Raw genomic sequence first — 20,762 nt, forward strand, 5'->3', positions numbered from 1 at the left:
GCCTGCTTCAAAGGCAGCCTGAACAAGATATTTCCTTCTGTGGAACGCTGTGGCACAGGAGATTTGAGAGCTGCTGGTTCCTCAGTGGGAGATAAAGGCTGGAGCCCCTGGCAGGGTCTGCTGCTCCCTCCTGGAGCAGGGGCAGAGCCCAGCTGGACAATCCCACAGCACAAGAGGATCCCAGGGATCTCCACTCCCAGGGAAGTCTGTCAAACCACAGCCCTGTAGTGCAAATGATCTGCAGGGTAAGTACACGTTTCTCCAAGGAAATGGGGAAAAGGGGATTTTCATCCCCTCCAGCCAGTGTGGTTCCTGTTCTTTTCAGATAACCAACCACTGTTGGAACCCTGGACGATGAGAATTTCGGCCTTTCTGTGCTGGCAGGCACTGACCCTCAAGAAGCAAGTACTACATTTGACCTGAGGCCGTGGAACAGGTTCCAAAATTGAGTGACAGCACTGGGATTGTGGGTGTGTGGTTTGAATAGAAGTGTGTGATAGCACAGGGTGGAAAAACTTAGAATTGAAGGTTTTAGTATTTAGCAATATATATGGGGCAATATGGAGGGTTTAAGGCATTGTCTAAGTCCTTCTTCTTCACCTTCTTCTTCTTGGTTTTGGGTGTTTTTTTCTAATTGGGTGAAAAACTCCACATTGCAGACCTCGGGTTGTCAGTTATTGGGTTAAAAGTCTAAATGATGGAGGTGTCATCTCGTTATTGGGTAATTAGCACTTAAAAGACCTTGGAAAGAGTTAGAGCCATTTTCTACCTTGTTAGTTAGAGCTCACTACTGGTGAGACTGTACTGTAGATAAGAATTGAGAAACACTGAGTCCAGACACAAAACTGTGACTCCCGTGCGTTAATCCCGGCTCTAACACAAAGAAAAGAAGATAAACCCCCACATGTTAATGGTGCCCCGAGTGAGGACCGAACCCATGACCTGCAGATTATGAGAGTCACCACCCCAGAGGAAACACAGTTTCTCTGGGGACCCTCATATAAATAAAACCTCCAATTTCCCTTCCCTTGGCTTTGCAGGAATTCTACCAACCCCTCAACTCCTGGTTTTCATCCCATAGGCAGAAGTGACCTGTAGTTCAGGTTTTGGTTTTTTTTTTTTCCTGCTGTGGGAATTAAAAGGGGGATCCGGATCCATTGGTTGTGAAACCAGTGAGTTTTAAAACACAAACGCTCAGGAACCATTGGAAGGACAACATGATTTTTACATGTGCACCCTTGGCAGGAGGACATCAGAGCCTGGCTGAAGCCCAGACGGATTTCAAGTGAAAGGAAAACTTCAAATTTCATGAAAACTTCACTTTCTTCCAAATTAAACTCCTGCCAATCACCTGAATAATTCAAGATGTGCGTCACTTCTCCTCTCCCTCCCTGACAGGCAGGACACTTCTGAAAATTCCTCCTGACTTCCTCAAGGAGCTTCTCTGAGCCCACAGAGCCCCGGGCATCCCTCCAGTCCCTTCCTTGCCCTTAAGGGTTCCTCAAGACCCAGATGAGAAATTCCCATTTCTCTTTTCCTCCTAGACCAGAAACTTGACACAGGACAAATCCTCAAGTTTTAAAAGTCTTGTCCATGTGTGAAACCACCCCTTTATCTCCTGCTCCACAGTGGGAACAGGGGAGCTGACCCTGGGCTTGTACCTGGGAATGGATTTGGGATTCTGGGCTGGATAAAAATCAGAGGAAACATCAGAACACCTGTCTGTTACTCCTGAGGGGAAACACTGCCTGCTGATGGCACTGCCAGGACTTTCATCTTCTCAGAGAAGTCGCTTGGGATACAAACTCTGGGACATCCAGGGAGGAGCTGGGTTTTTATGTTTTTCAGTGATGATTAAAAACTAATTTCCCATTCAAAGACATGAAGTGACTTTTGTAATTCATTTCCCACACTAAAGAATTATATCAGGCTTAAATCTGAAATTCACAAGACCCACGTGCAGTTCAGACTTTCCCACTGCAATACCTCTTGCTATTATTCCCACTGCCATTTTCCCTTAGGGGAAAAAATATGGAATAAAACAGAGCAAAAAAAAGTCAGTTAGGATCAGACTTCGGGGACTGCAGGAGAAAATCCCCCAGCTTGATTTTATTTTTTCAAAGTGTTGGTTAGAATACAAAATTGTGCTTTGCACATCAGAGCTCTGTTTATGCATTGCCCTGGCCAGCTCAGCCACGATCTGCTCTTCACTGCTGTCCACACGTCGGGACACATTCACATCTGTTTCCTGGCTGGGAAATTTGGGAAAAGTTTTGTGAAAGGAATTGTGGTGCCTGGATGGACTAAAAGGTGTTTGGCTGCAGAATCCTGGAGCTTAGAGTAGAGTTTTACCAGCTGGGAGCTGTGGGCTCAAGGGGAAGGAAGGAAAATCCCATCAATCCAAACTCCTGCTTTTTGTAGTGGGTTACAAAACCCCAGGGAAAGACTTCCTGCACTCCTTGAGGCACTGACAGTTTCTAGTTGGGGATGCAACTGGAAAGAAATATAAATAAAACTGAATAAGAGAGGAAAGGAGTGATGCCTTTGTGCTAATTAGGGAAAAGGTTCATTACCAGCAGTGCTGAAGGCTGTAGGGGACTCACACCACTTCCAGCAGCAAAACATTTTGTCTTGCTAAGACATGGAAAGAAGGAGCGTTTAGGAGAATTTCCTAAAACTGCCTCCTGAGCTAGCCAAGTAAAACTGTAATTTAGAATTGCAATAAATTTCAGGGGTTGGGGTTGGATTGTCTGGGGTTCTTTTGCTTTTGGACTGTGTTGTTTCCTTTACAGAAAATGAAACTTTAATTCTCTGTCTGGAGCTCTTAATGGAGACACTAGAGACAAAGACCAAACTGTCCTCGCAGGAATTTTAGGAGAATGAATTCAATAACCATGGATTCCAGAAGAGAAGAGTAATGCTCATACTGCTGCCCATGCCAGTAATGTGGTGAGGGGATTTAGTGCAAATCACATCCTTTGGCCATTGACTCAGGAGAGATGAAAACCTCCTGAAGTCATTGGCAATTCCCTCCTTGGGAATATACAGATAAGCCATGAAATGCTCCCCATTCCCTCTGGGTTGGGGGCTGCAAACTTCCCAAAGAAATGAGGAAAAGTGGCAGTCAGAACATAGACCAAACAGAGGGGATTTTTAATGACAATTTTTGGTAGCACTTTTTAAAAAGCAGCTTAAATAATGCCCACACATTCAGTTATACCCGTCTGAAATCCTGTATTTTCACATGAAATTTCTATCTCTGTGTGTACTGAGGCGTTGTGGAAGGCTCAGATTTGCCCAAAAAGTGATGAAAACACCACATTTTGGAGCTGAGTTCCTCTGGAGCAGCTCCAAGAAACATTACAGATCTCTGTCCTACAAAATCACGTGTTATTTATGGAAAAAGGGAAAGGGAAGTGGTTCCAAGTTTTACCCCAAGAGCAGAATCCCAGCGTGGGGGGTGTTACCTGTAGCAGTTGTTGTTGTAGTTGTTGTAACTCCCCAGGGCTGTCAGGCACCCCAAGCAGATGGCGTAGGAGAAGAAGATTTGTGTGCCAGCATCCACCCACACCTGGAGACAGAGAACAAACAGGGAGAGCCTCAGAAAACCAGACTGGAGAAGAAAAGAAAAAAAAAAAACCAAAAACAAACAAACAAAAAACCCCCCCCAACAACAACAACAACAACAACAACAAAACTCTAAAACCAAAAAACAGGAGAAAACCACCCGCCTGCAAAATATTGGCTGCAAATGTGCACAGGTGGACCTGGCAGGTTAAGAGGGTCTGACAAAGCTTTTACAAATCACAGCCTTAAAAAAAGAATGTGCTGAGAGGGAAATGCCCCTCTCCATCCCAGCTGGCTCAGCCTAAAGTAGAGAGAGAGAGACAATTCCTACAGAAGAAGCTCACCCATTAAATTCATTAATTGCTTTTGTATAGTTTTAGTAACTGCAGCCTAAATAGAATCACCTGCATTTATCTCGCTCCCATCAGACAGTTATTTATTCAAATTAAAAAAAATTAGAGTGAATAAATGCTCTAAAGACAAGAGGTGCCATTCCTAGGTAATGCATAAATCAAGCTGGGGAAAGGATGTTTTTGGCAAAAATGAATGGATCCAACAGGCACAAAGTCACAGTTCTGGTCACTGTACAGTCAACAAGTAAAAGTTCTGTAGAGCTTAAGGAGTCAGTAGCTTTGTAATGTCATTGTGGGAACGTTTATATCCTAAAGTGATGCAAACAATTTTAAATCAGAGAAAAGGAAAAGCGTGAGCTGACACAGTGAGATTCTTCTCCTCAGAGCAACCTCAGAACATTAAGGAGCAGGTTCATTTTCCTGTAAAAGTACAACAAAGCAATTTATTTCACTTGAGCAGTGTGGGTGAGCTCCCACTGGCGCTGAAGGCACCCCTCGAAGTCTTCCCTTTAACATGAGAGTGATATGGAGAACCCAAACCCACACAGCTGCAATCCAATAAAATCCTGCTCCTGTTTTCCTGGGATAAATGATCTCTTGAAGTCCTTTGTTAAAGCAGAGCCACCAAAACACCGAACCTGAGTGATAATCAGAGGCAATAACAGCCATCAAGTCCTCCTAAACACACAAAGGGGATGTGTTTGTTTTGCATCTGATCAAGTGAGACCTTGCTCTCTGGAGTTGTTGAGTGTTTCTGTTTAGAAATAACATTAAGATCACATTTGATTTACATCAGAGGCTTAAAGGGTTTCGTTGCTGTCACCCCGAATAAGACACAGCTGGTTACATCCCAGAGCTTCACTATCACTGAAGAAAAGCTGCACACAGAGAGGCTTTTGACAGACAGGCTCTTTAACAAGACTGGAAGCTCCCAAAAACTGTGAGGAGCGTGGGTCAGCTGAAAATGCACCGTCTGCTGGGGCCCGGACAAAAACTGGGAAACTGGATCAGCATATGGATGTGATCCTTCCCTTTTCCCTTCCCTTCCCCTCCTGTCCTCCCACAGCTGCAGGGCAGGGCAGAGCACTCAGACCAGCTCCCACGGCTCTGATTATCCCTGGAATTCCAGTTCTACTGGAAGTGGAGGCAAAGGAGAACTGTGCTGGAAGGGAGCAGCTCCAGAGCTGCTGGAGCAGAGGAGCAGAGAGCAAATCCCTCTGGAACTCCCAGACAGAAAAGCAGATCAAACTCTGGCCACAAGTGATGCTCTTTTCCTTCAAAGGAAACAAAGACTGTGCCATCCCACAGGGATTCAGCCTAAAAAGTGGCAAACCCTCCATGAGAAAGGAAACACTCTATTCTGCAAGGAAACAGTCATATATTCTGTAAAACTGGGATCAGACCGAAGAGTGGTTTTTGTTGCTCTCTGTGACATCAGTCTAGACATGCCCCCAGAACGTAGGGCTGATAAATAGGAACGGAGAAGCAATTTTATTTGCTGAATGGAATAATGCAATCTGCAAAGCTTTTTTTGGGTTGTATACTCAGAAGACAAATGACATTTAACTTGTTCAGGTTTCTAAAATGGCAAAAAAGTGATCAGCAAAGTGCCAAACGGGAACATAAATTTAGAAACAAGAGGTAGATTTTCTGTGGCTGAAAAAACCACGAGAGCCGGGCTAACCCTGGTGTATATTGCCAGACATGCCAACCCTTTAAAACCCTGAAGGTGACATCTCGGATGAGTTCTCCATCTCCTTGCCCCACCAGCCAGGGACCAGCTGACATTCAGCCTCAGACTGCACCCGGAGAGTTTAGTGAGGTCTCAAATTGTCTATAAGTCTGGGCCACCCCAGCTTGATCATTCACCGAGGGCACCTCAGGGGAAGTTGTTCTCATTCCAACTTGTAATGGGAACAGATGGCCTCTGGTAGACACCAGTCCCAAGTCCAGGTGCCATCCAGGTGCCACCCACCCGGCTCATGGCCACAAAACCATTATGGGATATTTCTGAGAGTGCTGAGTCTGCCCTAAACCAGAAGTTGTTCCCCTTTCCGTGCAGAGCAATGACATTCTGAAGGGCAGGGGCACAGAGACAAACCTGGGGCAGCAGCTGGGACAAAAGAGGACATTTGTCTGAGAGGCGACACAGCTCAAAGCTTTCCTGCCATCAGTAAAGTCCAGAGGAAAGGGCTTGCACCAGAGAATACCCTGTTGGTCCTTTATGAACTTTGGACCTTGAAAACCCTTAGGTCAGTGGTAATTAATTCAATTTGGCACTCACAAACTTGGGATTAGAATTTTTTTATTGATAAACGGATGGAAATCTATCAGCTCCTACCTTAAAAGATGGAACTAGACTTTTTTAGCTTTTTTTCTCTCCTATAAAAAGTTTCCGTGCCAAAACAAGATTAAAATTAAAGCACAAAAACCTTGATAAATAACCCTAATATTTGAAAAATTGCACTTTCAAAGGACAGGACCTTACAAAACAATGAAGAGGAGCATTTTTCTGCTAAAAAATGGAAAGTGCTGCTTTGCAACATGCAGCTCTCAAGCCTGGCAATGGCCCCACTTTAAATCTGCCTGGGTAACCTCAGTTTGGCCTTCTTGTGGCAGGTCTGGGACACAATCCCCATTCCCATGAGGGTTTTCTCTGCCCAGGGAGATGAATTGAGCTGGCCAAACACAGGATGCTGCTGTCTGGAGGATCCCTGGCCTCCTTTGTAGCTCGTGCAATGAAAGCAGGATAAGGAAGAAAGAAGGGGGATGTGTTGTAGTGCAGACAACAGAACCCTGCTCTGGAGAATTAGGTTCTTTTCATGTCGCTGCCATAAAGCTTCTATGGGATGTTATGTCCATAAATCACTTCCAGCAACGTTTTCTCACATGTTCCATGACTTGGCCACCCCTTAATGGGTGTCCAAAGTGAAGGAGAAACTTACCGAGCACTCACTGCTGCAGATAGAGTGAATTAAAAGTCACTTCTTGAACAACTAAAGAAACCCCACAGTTTAACAAACCTACTTCAAATGGAAAATCCCCAGAAGAGTGATAGCCCCCTCATTTTAGTCTCAATATAAATGTCTTTCTGTCAGTAAGATGGGGTTATGCCATAAACTGAAATAAAATAAATAAAAGAAATAAAGAAAATAAAATAAATAAATAAAAAGAAAATAAAATAAATGAGGTGTCTGAAGCACGTGGCCAGTGCAGAAATAAGTCCCTTCGCAAGGCTGACCCATTTTTTTTTGTGATGATCAAGCAGTGAATTTAAAGGGCCAAGCAAAGAGTGAGAGGGATAAAACAAAATATTGCATAACTGTCCTGAGATGAGCTCAGAGCCTAAACAAAGCAGAGACCTCGGGGACAGCCCGGGATGTGTTGATGTTGATTATTCCCATCGTGCTTAGAATAAAAACAATGGTGCTCACCTGAAGGAACATCTCAAATTCCAGGGGTTTCTCTAACTTTGTGCCTTCCCTTTACTTTTTGTGCTCTCTGGATAAATTTGGAACAAGCTACAGTGCATCTGTTATGAAATCTTTCTGTGGATGCAGGAAGACTTGAACTGGCACTTCCTCCATGACGAACAACTGAATAACTCAAACTTTCTTTTTTTATTTTCTCTTTTTTTTTTTTTTTTTTGTAGTTGTGTAAAAAAAAATAAATTAAAATTGTGTAAAATTTTTCCATGTCTGGGCAACATGGGAAAATCAGCCAGCTATTTTCAGTCTGATCCTCCCAAAAGATAGGCAGAGCTTTTTTTAAAAAATGAAAATATATTCTGTTGTCACCTGAGAAGGTTCATTTCACGGCCCAGGGGCTGATGTGCAGCTTCTCTCTGCTTTACCCACACATCCCCCCTTTTCTTTTGACAGCATTGTAAATTGCATTTCACAGGTTTCTCAGTGGCACCAGATCCTTGTGACACTGCTCAGGTGACACCCTGGGCTTGCAGGGTCGTGGCTGAGCTGAAGGAGCTGCCACATCCCAGGGTCTCCATATAAACAGGAACAGCAACGGAGCACCGGGAGGATTCTCCCAGTAAATTAATTAATATCTTGGTTTTCTGTCTGTCCCTGGCCTTTCCTACAACCCACACAGTTCTGTTTGCTTCCTTGAGAGAATTCCTGTCAAAATCAAAGGCATTAATTTCACATTCAAGCCCAAGCACTGGCTAAAATCTGCATCCCAGGGCTGTAGCATCAGAAATATCCACTTTTTTTTATTTCCTTCTCATTCTAAACAGTGAGGTTGAACACCAAAGCCCAAAGCATCCTTAATTCCACAGTGTTAATGACAATCCCATCAAGAAGCACTGCCTGAGAATATGGGCGAGCTCACAGATCAGTTAAAACCTGTGCTTGCTCTTTAAAACACGATGATCCAAACGTTGACAGTCATTTATTTCCCATTTTGTTATCAGAGAACGAGCAATCGCTCCAGGTTTTCTTCTAATTTAAATTATTCATTACTTTTTGATGAATCTCAGCAGTGTCTGTATTTTAAAAAGCAGTTTGCCTTCATTGGTTTCAAATGAGAATTTTAAAAATAAAGCCGTGGCTGTCAGGAGATAATAAATGAAATTTCAAGGTTAGGGCACAGAATAACTGCAGAATTTTATCACAAATGCCTGAATAAAACAACCTGCTGCCAGATAGGTTTAGGTGTGACAGGACTGTAGGAAACCTTCAAAATGTGAGGTCTTGACCTTGAGGTAAGCCCTGCACCCCTTAAAGAGTGACCTCAGCAGACATGGGGAAATTAGCAACGGGTTTAATTACGAGCACTAATAGAAGGTGTTGGAGAATCACAGCGTTTCAAAAGTACCTACCAGACCTCTCCCTAACAAAGGCTTCCTTCCTCTCCTCTGGGATGAGGTGGGAGAGGTTCAGGGAGTGCTGCCTTTGGCAGCTCCAAGCGCTGCTGGAAGAGCTCAGAATAATTTCTGACAATAAATTATAGGCCACATCCAAAATAAATGCTAAAACCCCCCAACAAACAAACAAACAAACAAACAGGCAACCCAAAAAACCACCCAACTAAAAAAAAAGCAGTTTCTGATAGCTTTGGGAAGAAGCCAAAATCCCAATTTCACCCTGTGCTTTCCTCTCCAATATCCTGTGAAGTTCTTTTCTATCAGTGAATCATTTATTCGTTTTCTATCAGTCAATCATTCAATCATTAATCATTCAACCATTCAAGCTGCTTTTTCAGTGCCCAGCTGGAACACCTGACTGGGAGCAGCTGGGATGGAAAACCAGAGGGAATTTCTGTTTTCACCCCACAGGAAACAGGAGGTGGTCATGCTCCCAAAAATTCAGGGCTCACTCACATGGAGAAACAGATCCCACCATGCTGTGCTGACCTGGCTGAAGTTCCCCAAGCAGTAAGCTTTAATATTTTCTATTTTTCCAGTCCTAAATCCCAGGTATCTCTAATAAAGGACAATTTTATCCCCAGGATGAACTTAGTTCTCTGGTGACACCAGAGAACTATTATTCTGCTGTAATGAGCAATGAAAAGAATCACTCCCTAAATTGCATTTTTATTACACTCCTCTGCTGCTAGTCCCATCTTTATGTATATATATTAATGTATTTCCAGGAATAATACTAAAATAGGCAGCAGTGGAGGACTTGAGCATTTTACCTCTCTCTTATTCCAATAAAGTTTGTTTGTTTTTTTTTTTTTTTTTTTTTTTTTTTTTTTTTTTTTTTTCCTGGGATTTTCATTATAAAGAACATTCAACCACATCACAGCCTCCTCTGTTGGGCCTGGTGTGGCAGCAGGGGGGAGCGTGGGATGAGAAATGGACTGCAAAGACTGGGAAGGAGGCAACAGATCTATAGCTGGCTGCTTTTTTTAACACTTCCCATGTTCCTCATGCTGAAAAATGTTATATATTTGTATGACATCCCCCCACAGAGGCAGGCAGAGATGCAGTTTGGGTGTTTTCAGTGCAGAATGCCTGGTGAAATGGATGGAGAAGAGGCTGAGGCACCACATCTGCCCAGCCACCTTCCGGTTCTGCACAAAGTGCAAGACAAAATTCACTGCCATCGACCCAAATCCCTGTGCAAAGGCAGGAGAAATAAAAAACAGCCACTTTGCATTTGCTCTCTAGTCACTCTCTTGCAATCAAGTGATTTTTTTTTTTCTGAAATAGCAGTGAACACAGAAATCAGCTGAGTGTCTGGGCTGTGCAGCTGCCAAAATACAGAATTCAGAGGTCAAAGTTCTGTTCTATTTGCAAAACAACCCAAACACTTGGAGGATGCAGACGTTCAAAGGGAATAAATCCATTCCTTGGCTGCATCCTGCTGTTCCCTGACTGGCAGTACACTGATTATTCCTCATTAATATCGATCCCACAGGCAAAATCAAACAGGGAAGAATAAACTTTATTATCTTCATTTTCCCACCTTGTCAACACTGTTGTTATACCTACATAGTTTTTCATATTTGACTGAAAAATTGTCAAATATGAAAACTTATTGGACTATAAAATATAAACTAGTCTTAGTATATGTTTTGGGTTTTTTTTTTTTTTTAACCACTACAAATCTTCTGAACAGAGTTAATTTAAAAGATATTTTGTGTTTAAAAATCAGACAAAAGCAGTTATTTCATAAACTTAACCCAGTTAATCCCCAGGGTCCCAATGCAAACCTTTTTGCTGGGTACAAAAATACAGTTTTCCACTTGGAACACTCAGTGAGTGAAACAGATTGTTGTAATACAATTTTAAACCTGAATATTATTTAGCTACAGACGCAGGTTCAAGCTCTGAGAATTTTTAGGATGTTCTTCACAATAAACGACTCTGGATGTCGCTGCCTCAACAAATACAATCTCTGGTACAACTCACTTCTGATGTATTTATTTTCCAATGAATATAGCCCTTTAAAAGTCAGTTTTCAATGTCTTTTATCCTCTCTGCATTTATTGAACCTCTGCTAGGAGTGTGAATGTAGAAAAATAAGGATATAAATCAGACTATCCGCTGAAGATGTGCCTGGGGCTGCTTGAAGTGACAGCCATTGATGTAAGAGTGTTTGGTGTGATGCTGGCCAAGTGAAGCTCAGCTCCTCCAGGCTCCTGCAGATGGCAAGAATAGCACAAAAATATCCCTCAGTTATCTCCAAGCAGCCTCAGCTCCAAGGAGTTGTGGCTGAGGGCAAAGCTGGGGTGCCTGGCTGAAGAAAATAAAAGGAGAAAAACCCATTGGATCCAAGCAGCCTGGCACCAAGCACGTTACCTAAAATAAATAAGCTCTTTAGCCCCTGCCCCTTGTCCTCAAATGCCTTCTTGGAAAAAAAAAAACACCAACCCCAAAAATCTCTCCCAACTCAGTGGGAAATGCCATTAAATGAGGAACTAAACCCAAACAAAATATGAGCTGTGCATTGTGGGGAGGCAGCCACCGAAATGGTGTTTTTTTGGAGGCAGGAGTGAGTTTGTGTCTGAAGTTTACTACCCAGAGGTTTCTAAACAACGCAGCTTCTGAAAGCAGAGCCTTCATTAGGGCAGGAAAACACCACTTAAACGGCCAGGCAGAAAATGGCTGAATTAAGCTCTTTTTCCCTCTCTTTATTGGCCGTGATTCTCAAAAGATCCAAAGTAGGTTAGGGGAAGAATAAAACAGCTATGTTTCTAGTGTCTACCTGACAACAGCCTTTGTAGTGGTGAATAATTACATGAAAATCACTTCCTTTCCACCTCCCTTTGGGATTTCTGTGGAGTTGCTAGGCAGTCTCTCTGCTACCTTCTGTTAATGTCACTTCCAGAGGGCTGAATACAGTAAATTCACTGGGAGAATGGAAACTCGGGAGAAGAAGGACCTAAATACTCGGAGTTTTGTTTATTCATTGCTGCCTTTGGAGCCGGGCACTATAGCTGGGATCACTTTACAGCGATTGAAATGCTAATTTCCCCAGGGGTTGGTGTCGGCCAAGTACCACCCAGTTAAAATGGGACAGGACTTTCCTCCATACTGGAGCCACACCAGTTGCATGTTCCTGTGGCGGCGTCCAATGTGGAAAATCAAGTTTTCCTGGAGCAAAGCAGGCTGGGGATCCTTATAGGAACAATTGTTTTCCTCTCTCACGCCGCTTTTCATGAGTAGAATATCCCTACACTCCTTAATCCAAAATTCAGGGATATCTTGGTTGCCTTGGTGTGATTCCAAGAGGAGCAGCCCCGAGGTGCAGTTGCGCTTCCCTGAGTGAATCGTGAGGGTGTTCTCAGAGAGGAGGGGGCAGAAAATCCTGGCACAGGGTGCCCAGAGCAGCTGTGGCTGCCCCTGGATCCCTGGAAGTGTCCAAGGCCAGGCTGGATGAGGTTTTGAAGCAACTTGGGACAGTGGAAGGTGTCCCTGCCATGCACTGGATGTTCTGGAAGATCCTTTCCAACCCAAACCGCTCTATGACTGTGCATAGGTTAAAAAAACTAAATAAACTTTATCCAAATCTCTCTCTCCACTGCGGAGTGCTGGCTGAGGAAACTGGGGCTGGAATGCTCCCTCTGGAGAGCAGGGATGAGTGGCTGTAGGAAAGGCAGCAACCAAACCCAGAGCAGGGTTCTGAGAGGTCTAAAATTGCCTTTGATTTCCAGTTTCAGTCTCCTGAGCCTGTGATTCTCCTTGATTCTGCCCTTATCTGTTCTCATCCTCAAAGTTACCTCACTCAGGCACAGCAGGGGACAAGGGAAATCCAGAGGCTTTGAATCCACCTCCCTGTCAGCATTTTCTGAGGGGAGGATTCAAACCCATTGAAATATTTCCATTAATTTAATTCTGGAGCTTATGGATGGAGATACCAGGCAGTATAAGGTACACAGAATATCCCAGAGGTATTATTCATATAAAATCTTTTATATCCTTATGATAACAGGATTTTAGGGGGGAAAATTGTATCTGGAACAATTTTGGGTCTGAGTGATAGGAAACAAAAATTGTCTTCAGAGGATTGGTAGCTTAACTTTGGAAAACTGGCAAGCTGGGAACATTTTTAGGAAGGTATTGATATTTAATCACAATATCTCCTTTTAAAAGGTATCGATAAGAGGCAAAGTATCATTAAATCCAAACATCTTTTGGGAGCATCACCTTTTTCTTCACTTATTCATTTCTCTTAAGCGCAAAGGTTCAGGGCAGGAGGATGCTTTGCATTGTCCCTCTGGGATGTTCCTGGGTATGGAAAATGATCCCAGCCTCTGAGAAGGGAAAATCACTGACTGCTGAGCGTCCCCATGGTCCACTTTGATGGAGAGGCCTCTTGCCTCAAAAGGTTCTTCTCCTACACTTTCACTACATAAAACTTCAGGCATTTGAAAAGAAAAGAATTTTTATTTTTCATTCTGTGTACGGTATGGAAAAAGCTCAAAGAATAGCCATTGCCTTTCTTTCTCTTTTCATATTTTATATATTTCCAAGTATATTTCAGATATTTTCAGTGTCCCAGAGACACCAGAATTTACCAGGTCTTTTAGGCAGCCTGTTAATGTCATTTCCTATAAATGATAAATAAAGATGCTCATTTTTTTTTTCTTAATAAATGCAGGAAGCGCAGTGAACTAATTTTTAAAATGAGGGTGTTGATTAGAGTTCCACTTTACTGAGACACAACCAACAAGTGCTCTCAGGATGAGAGATCTGGCAGCTTCCACGTCTACCAGAACGCACTCACAGGGGTTTCAAAATATTTATACAATTCAACTGAGGCACTGATGGGAGATGTGACCCTGATTAATTTTTGTACCGCTCTGAATCCAAACCAAGATAGTTTTAAGGCCTTTTTTCTTCAAATACTCTGCTTGTTTTACATTTGCCAGAGAGCAGGACTCTGGGCTGGGTTTGGCTTTTAGGTTTTCAGGAGATTTAGGAAAGACAGTGGGGTTCCGTCTCCTCTCACCAAGGTGATCACTTCAAAATATCCAATTTTTATTACAGGTCTGCTCAATTGTAATATCCCAGTGACAGCAACCCTTCTCCAGTGGCTTTTTTATTAACTCCTCTTACCCTCTTTAGTTTCTCCTTCACCATCCTTGAAGCCTAACGATGATGCCAAACACGGCATCCAGCCCTGATATTTGAAGTATTTGCAAAGGGAAAATGTTCTGGGTTTGATCATTATTCAAAGATTTCATTCAGAAGTGAAGAGGAAGATATCCTTGGGTTATACAACATGGGGTGAAACATTATTTAATCTAATTTCTTTAAAAATAATAATTCTCAGGGGTTCTTTTAAAGCCACCTGAAGAAGACCCAAGAACTGCACTTCTAAAAAAGGACCTAAAAAGAACAGCTCAAAACAGAAGAAAACAGAGTTATAGAAGCTGCATGAAGATAATTTGATCTTAAACTCTTCCTTTTGTTGAAAACAGCCTAAACCTTGTGTAAATACCTGATACCAAAAGATGCTACCAGGGCGGGTTCAGTTTATGTTGGGAAAACAGAATTCCTGCCTGTAGAACAAACCCTTTGCACCACCAAAGGATGTCACAGCTCAAAAGCATCCTTTTCTCCCCAAAACACTGCACTTCCCTCCCTTCAGAGGAGCCTATTTGCTCTCTGTTTCTTATATTAAGAATGAAAACCACCCCACTGGAGTTTTTCCTGCACTTCAGGAATCCCCAGGGATTTTCAGTGAGCCCTGAGGATCCCAGACCACTTCAAGTCCTGGAGGTTCTACTCGAGCTCCATATTCCACCTCAAACAGCTCTAATGTCTAATTTATCAAAATTCATCAAAATATCTCTGTGTAAGGTAAACTTACATTTAGCACTGTGCAGCTTTAAAAAATAGAGAAAAGGATGCTCAGAAAAGAAAGAATCTGCTGAATGCTTAAAATTTTCAATTTCACTTCTGAATGCTTAAAAATTTTGCATCTTTGCATTTGAAATAGGTGAAGCTTCTGCCATATTAGGGCATGAAATTCGAAGGAAAATTTCCCATCAATTTCCAGGAGCCTGGGTTTTACCTTGCTTGATTTTACAGAATTGGAATTCATGGAAACAAGAAATGCAACTCAAGGACTGCTTTATTGGCTTCTTTTGCTTGCAGAAATATTTCTCAAGCTAAATTAAATATGTGAAGAGTTAATATATAAATATATTCTACTACTCTAATGTAGCATTTGGCAAATTATGGGCTTGAGGACACAACATGCAGAGAATAAATTAAAAAAAACCCCAAACCCTCATCCCCTACATTATAAAGACCTTAAAATTGAGCTGGATTGGAATAACCAAGTGTATGCTATAAATATTCATCTAAATAAAAAGCAGTCTGAAGGAATATTTTTAAATTTTCTAACCAATAAATCACAGTTTGTCTCACTAAAGCTTAACTGTACTCATTAGAGCTTTGTTCCCCTCAGAAACCTCTTGGAGGACAAAATAATTCCCTGACTGCCTAAGGAACCCTGAAAGTGGCAGTGGGGTATTAGGCCAGCTGGAGAAAATAGGGAAAAATAAACTTATACAGAGACTCTCCCCTTGGATAAACTGTCCCAAAGACAGACAAGTTCCCTGCTAAGATCCCTGCATGTCCTTAGGTCACCCAAGGTGTTCATTCTGACTTCATAAACACCTCATAACTCCTGATAAAATGAACTTTCTTCAACTGGCCAGTTTTGTTAAGGGATATTTGAGAGTGCTTTGGTTTTGCACACCAATAATACGTTTTTTCCCCGGGTTGCATCCTGCAGTAAGCTCAAACAACTCCACTTAATTCCTTACATGAGGATGCGACAGGTACTGGCAACCCAAGGTGAGACCAGCCCCGGGGGAAACAGCTCTCCTAAAATGTGCCCTTCATGGCTATACATTGTTTTCCTTGTTTGTTCTCGCATTTTCTACAGCAGCAGCTCCAGCACTAAAGGCTGCTTGGGGCAGTGAAAATTTCATTTCCACTTTCTCAGATCAGATGGATTAGATCCCTCCCTCAGTCGTTCCTCACAGGGCTTGGGGGAGCTGGGGTTGTTTAGCCTGGGGAAAAGGAGACTGGGGGTGACCTCATCACTCTCCACAACTCCCTGAAAGGTGATTTTAGTCAGGTGCAGGTTGGTCTCTTCTCTTTCTCCAGCCAGCAACTGACAGAATGAGAGGACAGTCTCAAGCTGCACCAAGGGAAATATAGGTTGGATATTAGGAAGTTTTTTAGAGAAAGGGTGATAAAGTATTGGAATGGTCGGCCTGGGGAGGTGGTGGAGTCACCATCCCTGGATGTGTTTAAAAAAAGACTGGATGTGGCACTTGGTGCCATGGTTTAGTTGAGGTGTTGGGGCTGGGTTGGACTCGATGATCTTGAAGGTCTCTTCCAACCCAGTGATTCTGTGATTCTGTAATTCCGTGCCTCCTCCGTGTTGGGGAAGATGTCACTGATGCTGAGTTATGTTTCTCCTGCCTGCAGTTCCTGCTCACACACCTCTGCTGTCAGAGCCTTGAGCCAGCAGGTGATGGTGAGGAAATCCCTGTGTCTCCTGCCTCCATGGCAAGCAGAGGAACTCTGCCCAGAGCACAGCTCCCAATCCCAGCTGCCACCAAGACCAACCCAAGCCTGAAGGCGAAGGGAGCTGGATTCGGCAGCGTGGCCCTGCCCGGAGGACAAGAACAGATTTCCCCTTCTCAGCTAACCTGGCACAGTGCCCCGAGTGGGCACCTCCACGCTGGAGCCTGGCCCAGCTGCTGGAATGGTGCCACTGGCAGCTGCATTCCAAAAATTAAGAAACCAATGGACTTTCTGTAGCGCTACCAGTGCAGAATTCGCCTCGCTCTCCCTCCACAGCCTGTGCCTTCTGTGCCTTCTATACTTGGAACTGGAAGCAGGACAGAAGTTGCTGGTAAAGCTTAGAAACTGCAAACAAAAAAGATAAACTCCCCCCGAGAGAGGTTATTGTTCCTAAGGGGTTTTTTTGAGTGGTCAGCAACCATGTGGTTGAAGGTGAAGGAAGCCTGGTTTTATATTCAAAAACACTTTGGAAAAAAATCTGTCATTGAAAGCTCTTTAGAAATCTGAGCAATTGTGGTTTAAGAAAGTCACTGCTGGAAAAATCTCTAGGGAACAACCTCCTGGAAGGTCCTGGGGGACTGGCTGACCATGAGCCAAGAGTGTGCCCTGGAGCAAAGACCAGCAGCTCTCCTGGGCCGAGGATGAGGAAGAGTGAGCAGCACCCTGAGGGAGGTGGGTTATCCCTTTCCTCTGCCAAACACCACAAACTCAGTGCGGAGATCCCAGTTCATGAGGAACGGGGACTTACTGGAGCCCAGTGAAGGGCTGCAGGTGTGATTGAGGGACTGCTGCACCTTGAAAAACATGAAAGGTTAGAGAGGTTGAGAGAGCTGGGACTGCACAGGTTAGAGGAGAGAAGACTCAGGATTCTTGAACGTAAATAAATTTGTAGAAATAAATACCTGATGGGACAGGGACTCAGGATTCTTGAGCATAAATAAATGTGTATAAATAAATAAATACCTAATGGGAGGAAGTAAAGGACAGGGAATGAGTGCCTTCTCAGAGGTGCTGATAGAAGGACAAGAGGCACGAACTGAAACACAGCTAATCCCATATAAATAGAAGAAAAACTTCTGGAGAGAGCAGTAAAACCCTGGAACAGGTTGCCCAGAGAGAGCTTGTGGAGTCACCATCCTTGGAGAGCTGAGAACCTGATTGGACATGGTCTTTGGTGGGGTTTGCAGGGCTGGGTTTATGGCTGGACTCAATGATTTTAAAGGTCCTTTCCAACCCTAGTGATCCTGCAGTGGTTCTGGCTGAACCTGCTTTGGGGGGTTCTATTCAAACGGGAATTTTCTGGCCTGCTGCCATTTGCTTCACTTTAATTTACATTTTATTTTACAGCAGGGACAAAGACTGCCCCAGCAGGGTGGACACCCCAGGATGGGGAACCTCCCAGTGAAAGCTGGACAGAAACCAGCCAGAATCCCAAGCTAAATCTGGACTCTCGTGTTTAACAGTTCACAATCGGCCCATCCGTAATTAATTGAATTAATTGATACTTTCAGCCTCCCACATCCTCCAGCAGCGAGTTCCACCATTTAGTCATTCATTGTGTGAAAAAGCACATTCTTTTGTATTTCTCTAAACCCACTACATCTCCATTTTTATAGGCTTTTGCCAAAGCCAAGGCAGGGTTCCAGGAGGACCTCCTGAGTTCCTGGCCGAGGGCCACCCAAACAGGGAATGGTGCCTTGGCTGTGGAATCAGGAGGGCTGAGCTCCATTTCCAGGTCTGACAGTGTGTAAAAGCTTTTTTTTCTTTCTTTTTTTTTGCCTTTTCACATAAAAAAACCCAGTGACTGTTGGGTGTATAGTGCCCTACACTGCTCTTTAATGAGCATCACAAATAGATACAGATCTTTGAACAGCCACTCCAAATACTCAGTTTTCTACAAAACCACCAAAACCGTGGCCCAGCTTCCAGTTATTATCCACTAAGTAACTCTATTATATTTATTTAAAAAACCCCCAAATTTATTGCCTCAAGACCAAAAATAAAAAAGGGAAAATGTTTTTAATTTGACAGAAATGTCTCTAGAAAATCCCTCAGCTAAACCCAGCGTTTAATAAACCCATTAAAAAGGCCAAGTGACAACTCCTGACCCACCATTGTGTCGCACAAAGAGAATCTTAATTGAAGGCAGCATTGATTTCATGCTGCCCACAGAACAGTCTAAATATTGCCCTTCACAAGCAGAATAAAAACTGAGTGCTTAGGTAGAACAAATACTAAAGACACAATTAAAAGTTAATTATCTTTTCTAAAGTAACCTCAAAACAGAGAAATGAAATCTGGGGCAACACATTGCTTCAGATATTGGTAGTGCCAATATGGGTCAGCAATCCAAAAGAACAGACAAGGGAGTATTTAATTTTATGCTAATTTAATCCCATTTCAGCCACTCAGCCTTTCTGAAAGCTACCAACGTGGATAATCCCACACTAACTCAGCAAAAATTGTCTCAGAAAACGACGAAAATCCATGAAGTTAACCTGGAGCATTCACCACTTTATTAAAACATCCTTTTTCATTTGAGAACCATCATTTTCTGTTTAATAGGATTTAATGGAATGGAAAGGATTGAAATTACTGTCAAGACATGGAAATAAAACTTTTTTCACTTTAGCTACAAGGGATACTTATTTAGCCATAAACACAAAACAAAAACGTGTTCAGCCAGTGCAGAGGTCACGCGCTGTCCTTTTTTTATTGTTGCCAGAACCAGATGTGTGGGGAAAGATTACAGCAACAAATCCCGGTTTTAATGTAGGCAGTTAAAATGCATCCCGCTTCAAGTGGCTGGAGCACAGTGCCATGGGAATGTTCCTCAAAGGTGACTTTTTTCTGCCATTGTCCCCACAGGGAGTCCCAGCACTTCTCCCACCCTGCCACAAACCCTGCCTGGGGGTCACAACGGGTCAAGGACACCTCAAGGAGCAGCCAGAGATGGAAAACCAATAAATGTCTGCAAACACTGCATCAGGGTGGATGGATGTATCCCCTGAGTTCCACCATCACTCATCTCCCTCAGCCAGAACAATTCCAGGGAGCAGGAGTAGGAATCCACCGAGGCCACCTCACCACTAAACCCTCAGCAGATCAATTCGGTGGCAGCACAAGCAGTGAATGGTTTCAGAATCCATTGTGGTGACCTCCCCTGAAATGCAGGTTACAAAACCTTATAAATTTATTTACTGCAGCCTCAAAGACTCCAAAACCACAAAGTCTGCTTCTTTTTTTTTTTCCTGTAGCCTCATCCTCGAATTCCACCAGTGATAAAGTACTGAACAAGCAAAGTCGTTAACTTTGGCGTTGCATAGAATTGTAGAATAATTAAATTAACTTTCAATTCATCTCTCCCCATCCTCCCAGCTCTTATGGTGGGAATTCCACAAGCACAGCTACCGCGGGTGTGAGACCACCACCCCCAGGAAGGAATTTGGGGTGGCACCTGAGGGAAAACAGGGATTTTGTGGCTGAATGAGCAGAGCCAGGGCAGAGATGATAACTCAGGGTGGCCCAGCTGCATCTGCCTCAGAGTTAATTGCTGGTGAATGGTGGCTGGAATTTGCTTGGAACCAAACCAAGAGCTTGGCACCTACCCAGGATTCTGTGCCAAGAATCTCCGAGATTACTCCAGCAAACTCAGAGCAACAATTTGTCCCATCAATCTTTGATTTTAAGAACTAATTTCTTTTCTTTAAAGGGGCGTTTGGGATTTGTGGTTTTTCTCAGGCACAATTCCCTGACAGGTTAGGGAATTTCACGTTCCTGGGGAAGGAGCTACTGGCAGCACCCAGGCAGAAAAATCAGAATGAGCTCCGCAGATATTTTTTTTATAAATAAACACGAGGGATTAAAAAAGACAAAGCAATAAAGCAAATTTGGTTTAGACCTTCAGGCACAAGCTTGTGTTCTCTTCCCTGTGACAGATTTGTCTGGGTGAAGTTAATTAAGAAAACAAAGCAAGCACTGCTGATGTCATGGGCTTGTTTTAAAGGCTTATCTGAAGTGTTCAAAGTGCTGATTTTGGGGTGGTTCCAACCCAAACCCATCCTTGGTGTGGTGTCTGTCCCTCGGAATCACTCCTTGGATGTTCCCCCTCCATGGGAAGGACCTTTGTCTCCTGTCTGATGCCTCCAACCTACAGCACTCCCTACACAGAATGGAAAAAGACAAAAAGGGCTCGTGGTTTGGTTTCTTTCTCTCCCTTTCTCACTTGCTGCCAGCTCACTTAGTGTTGCCTTCTTCAGCTCTATATTTTGGAAATATGCACTCATCTCTTACTTGCATATGTATGACCACGGAACTCACGTAAA

General features: G+C 43.3%; 1 protein-coding gene across 2 annotated transcripts in view; it reads right to left on the reverse strand.

Moving 5' to 3' along the window:
• The window catches only part of SLC6A11 (solute carrier family 6 member 11), an 89,736-nt gene that overhangs the window by 13,042 nt on the left and 55,932 nt on the right, over window positions 1–20,762 (reverse strand). For both annotated transcript variants that reach the window (XM_066195182.1, XM_066195183.1), the window contains one exon: window positions 3,468–3,571. In XM_066195182.1, coding sequence (XP_066051279.1) covers window positions 3,468–3,571 — 104 coding nt within the window. The remainder of the gene's footprint in view (window positions 1–3,467; window positions 3,572–20,762) is intronic.

Source organism: Chamaea fasciata, unplaced genomic scaffold (assembly GCF_029207755.1).
Source record: "Chamaea fasciata isolate MVZ Bird 193981 ecotype frontalis unplaced genomic scaffold, bChaFas1.0.hap1 SCAF_13, whole genome shotgun sequence".
NCBI classification, from domain to species: Eukaryota; Metazoa; Chordata; class Aves; order Passeriformes; family Sylviidae; genus Chamaea; species Chamaea fasciata.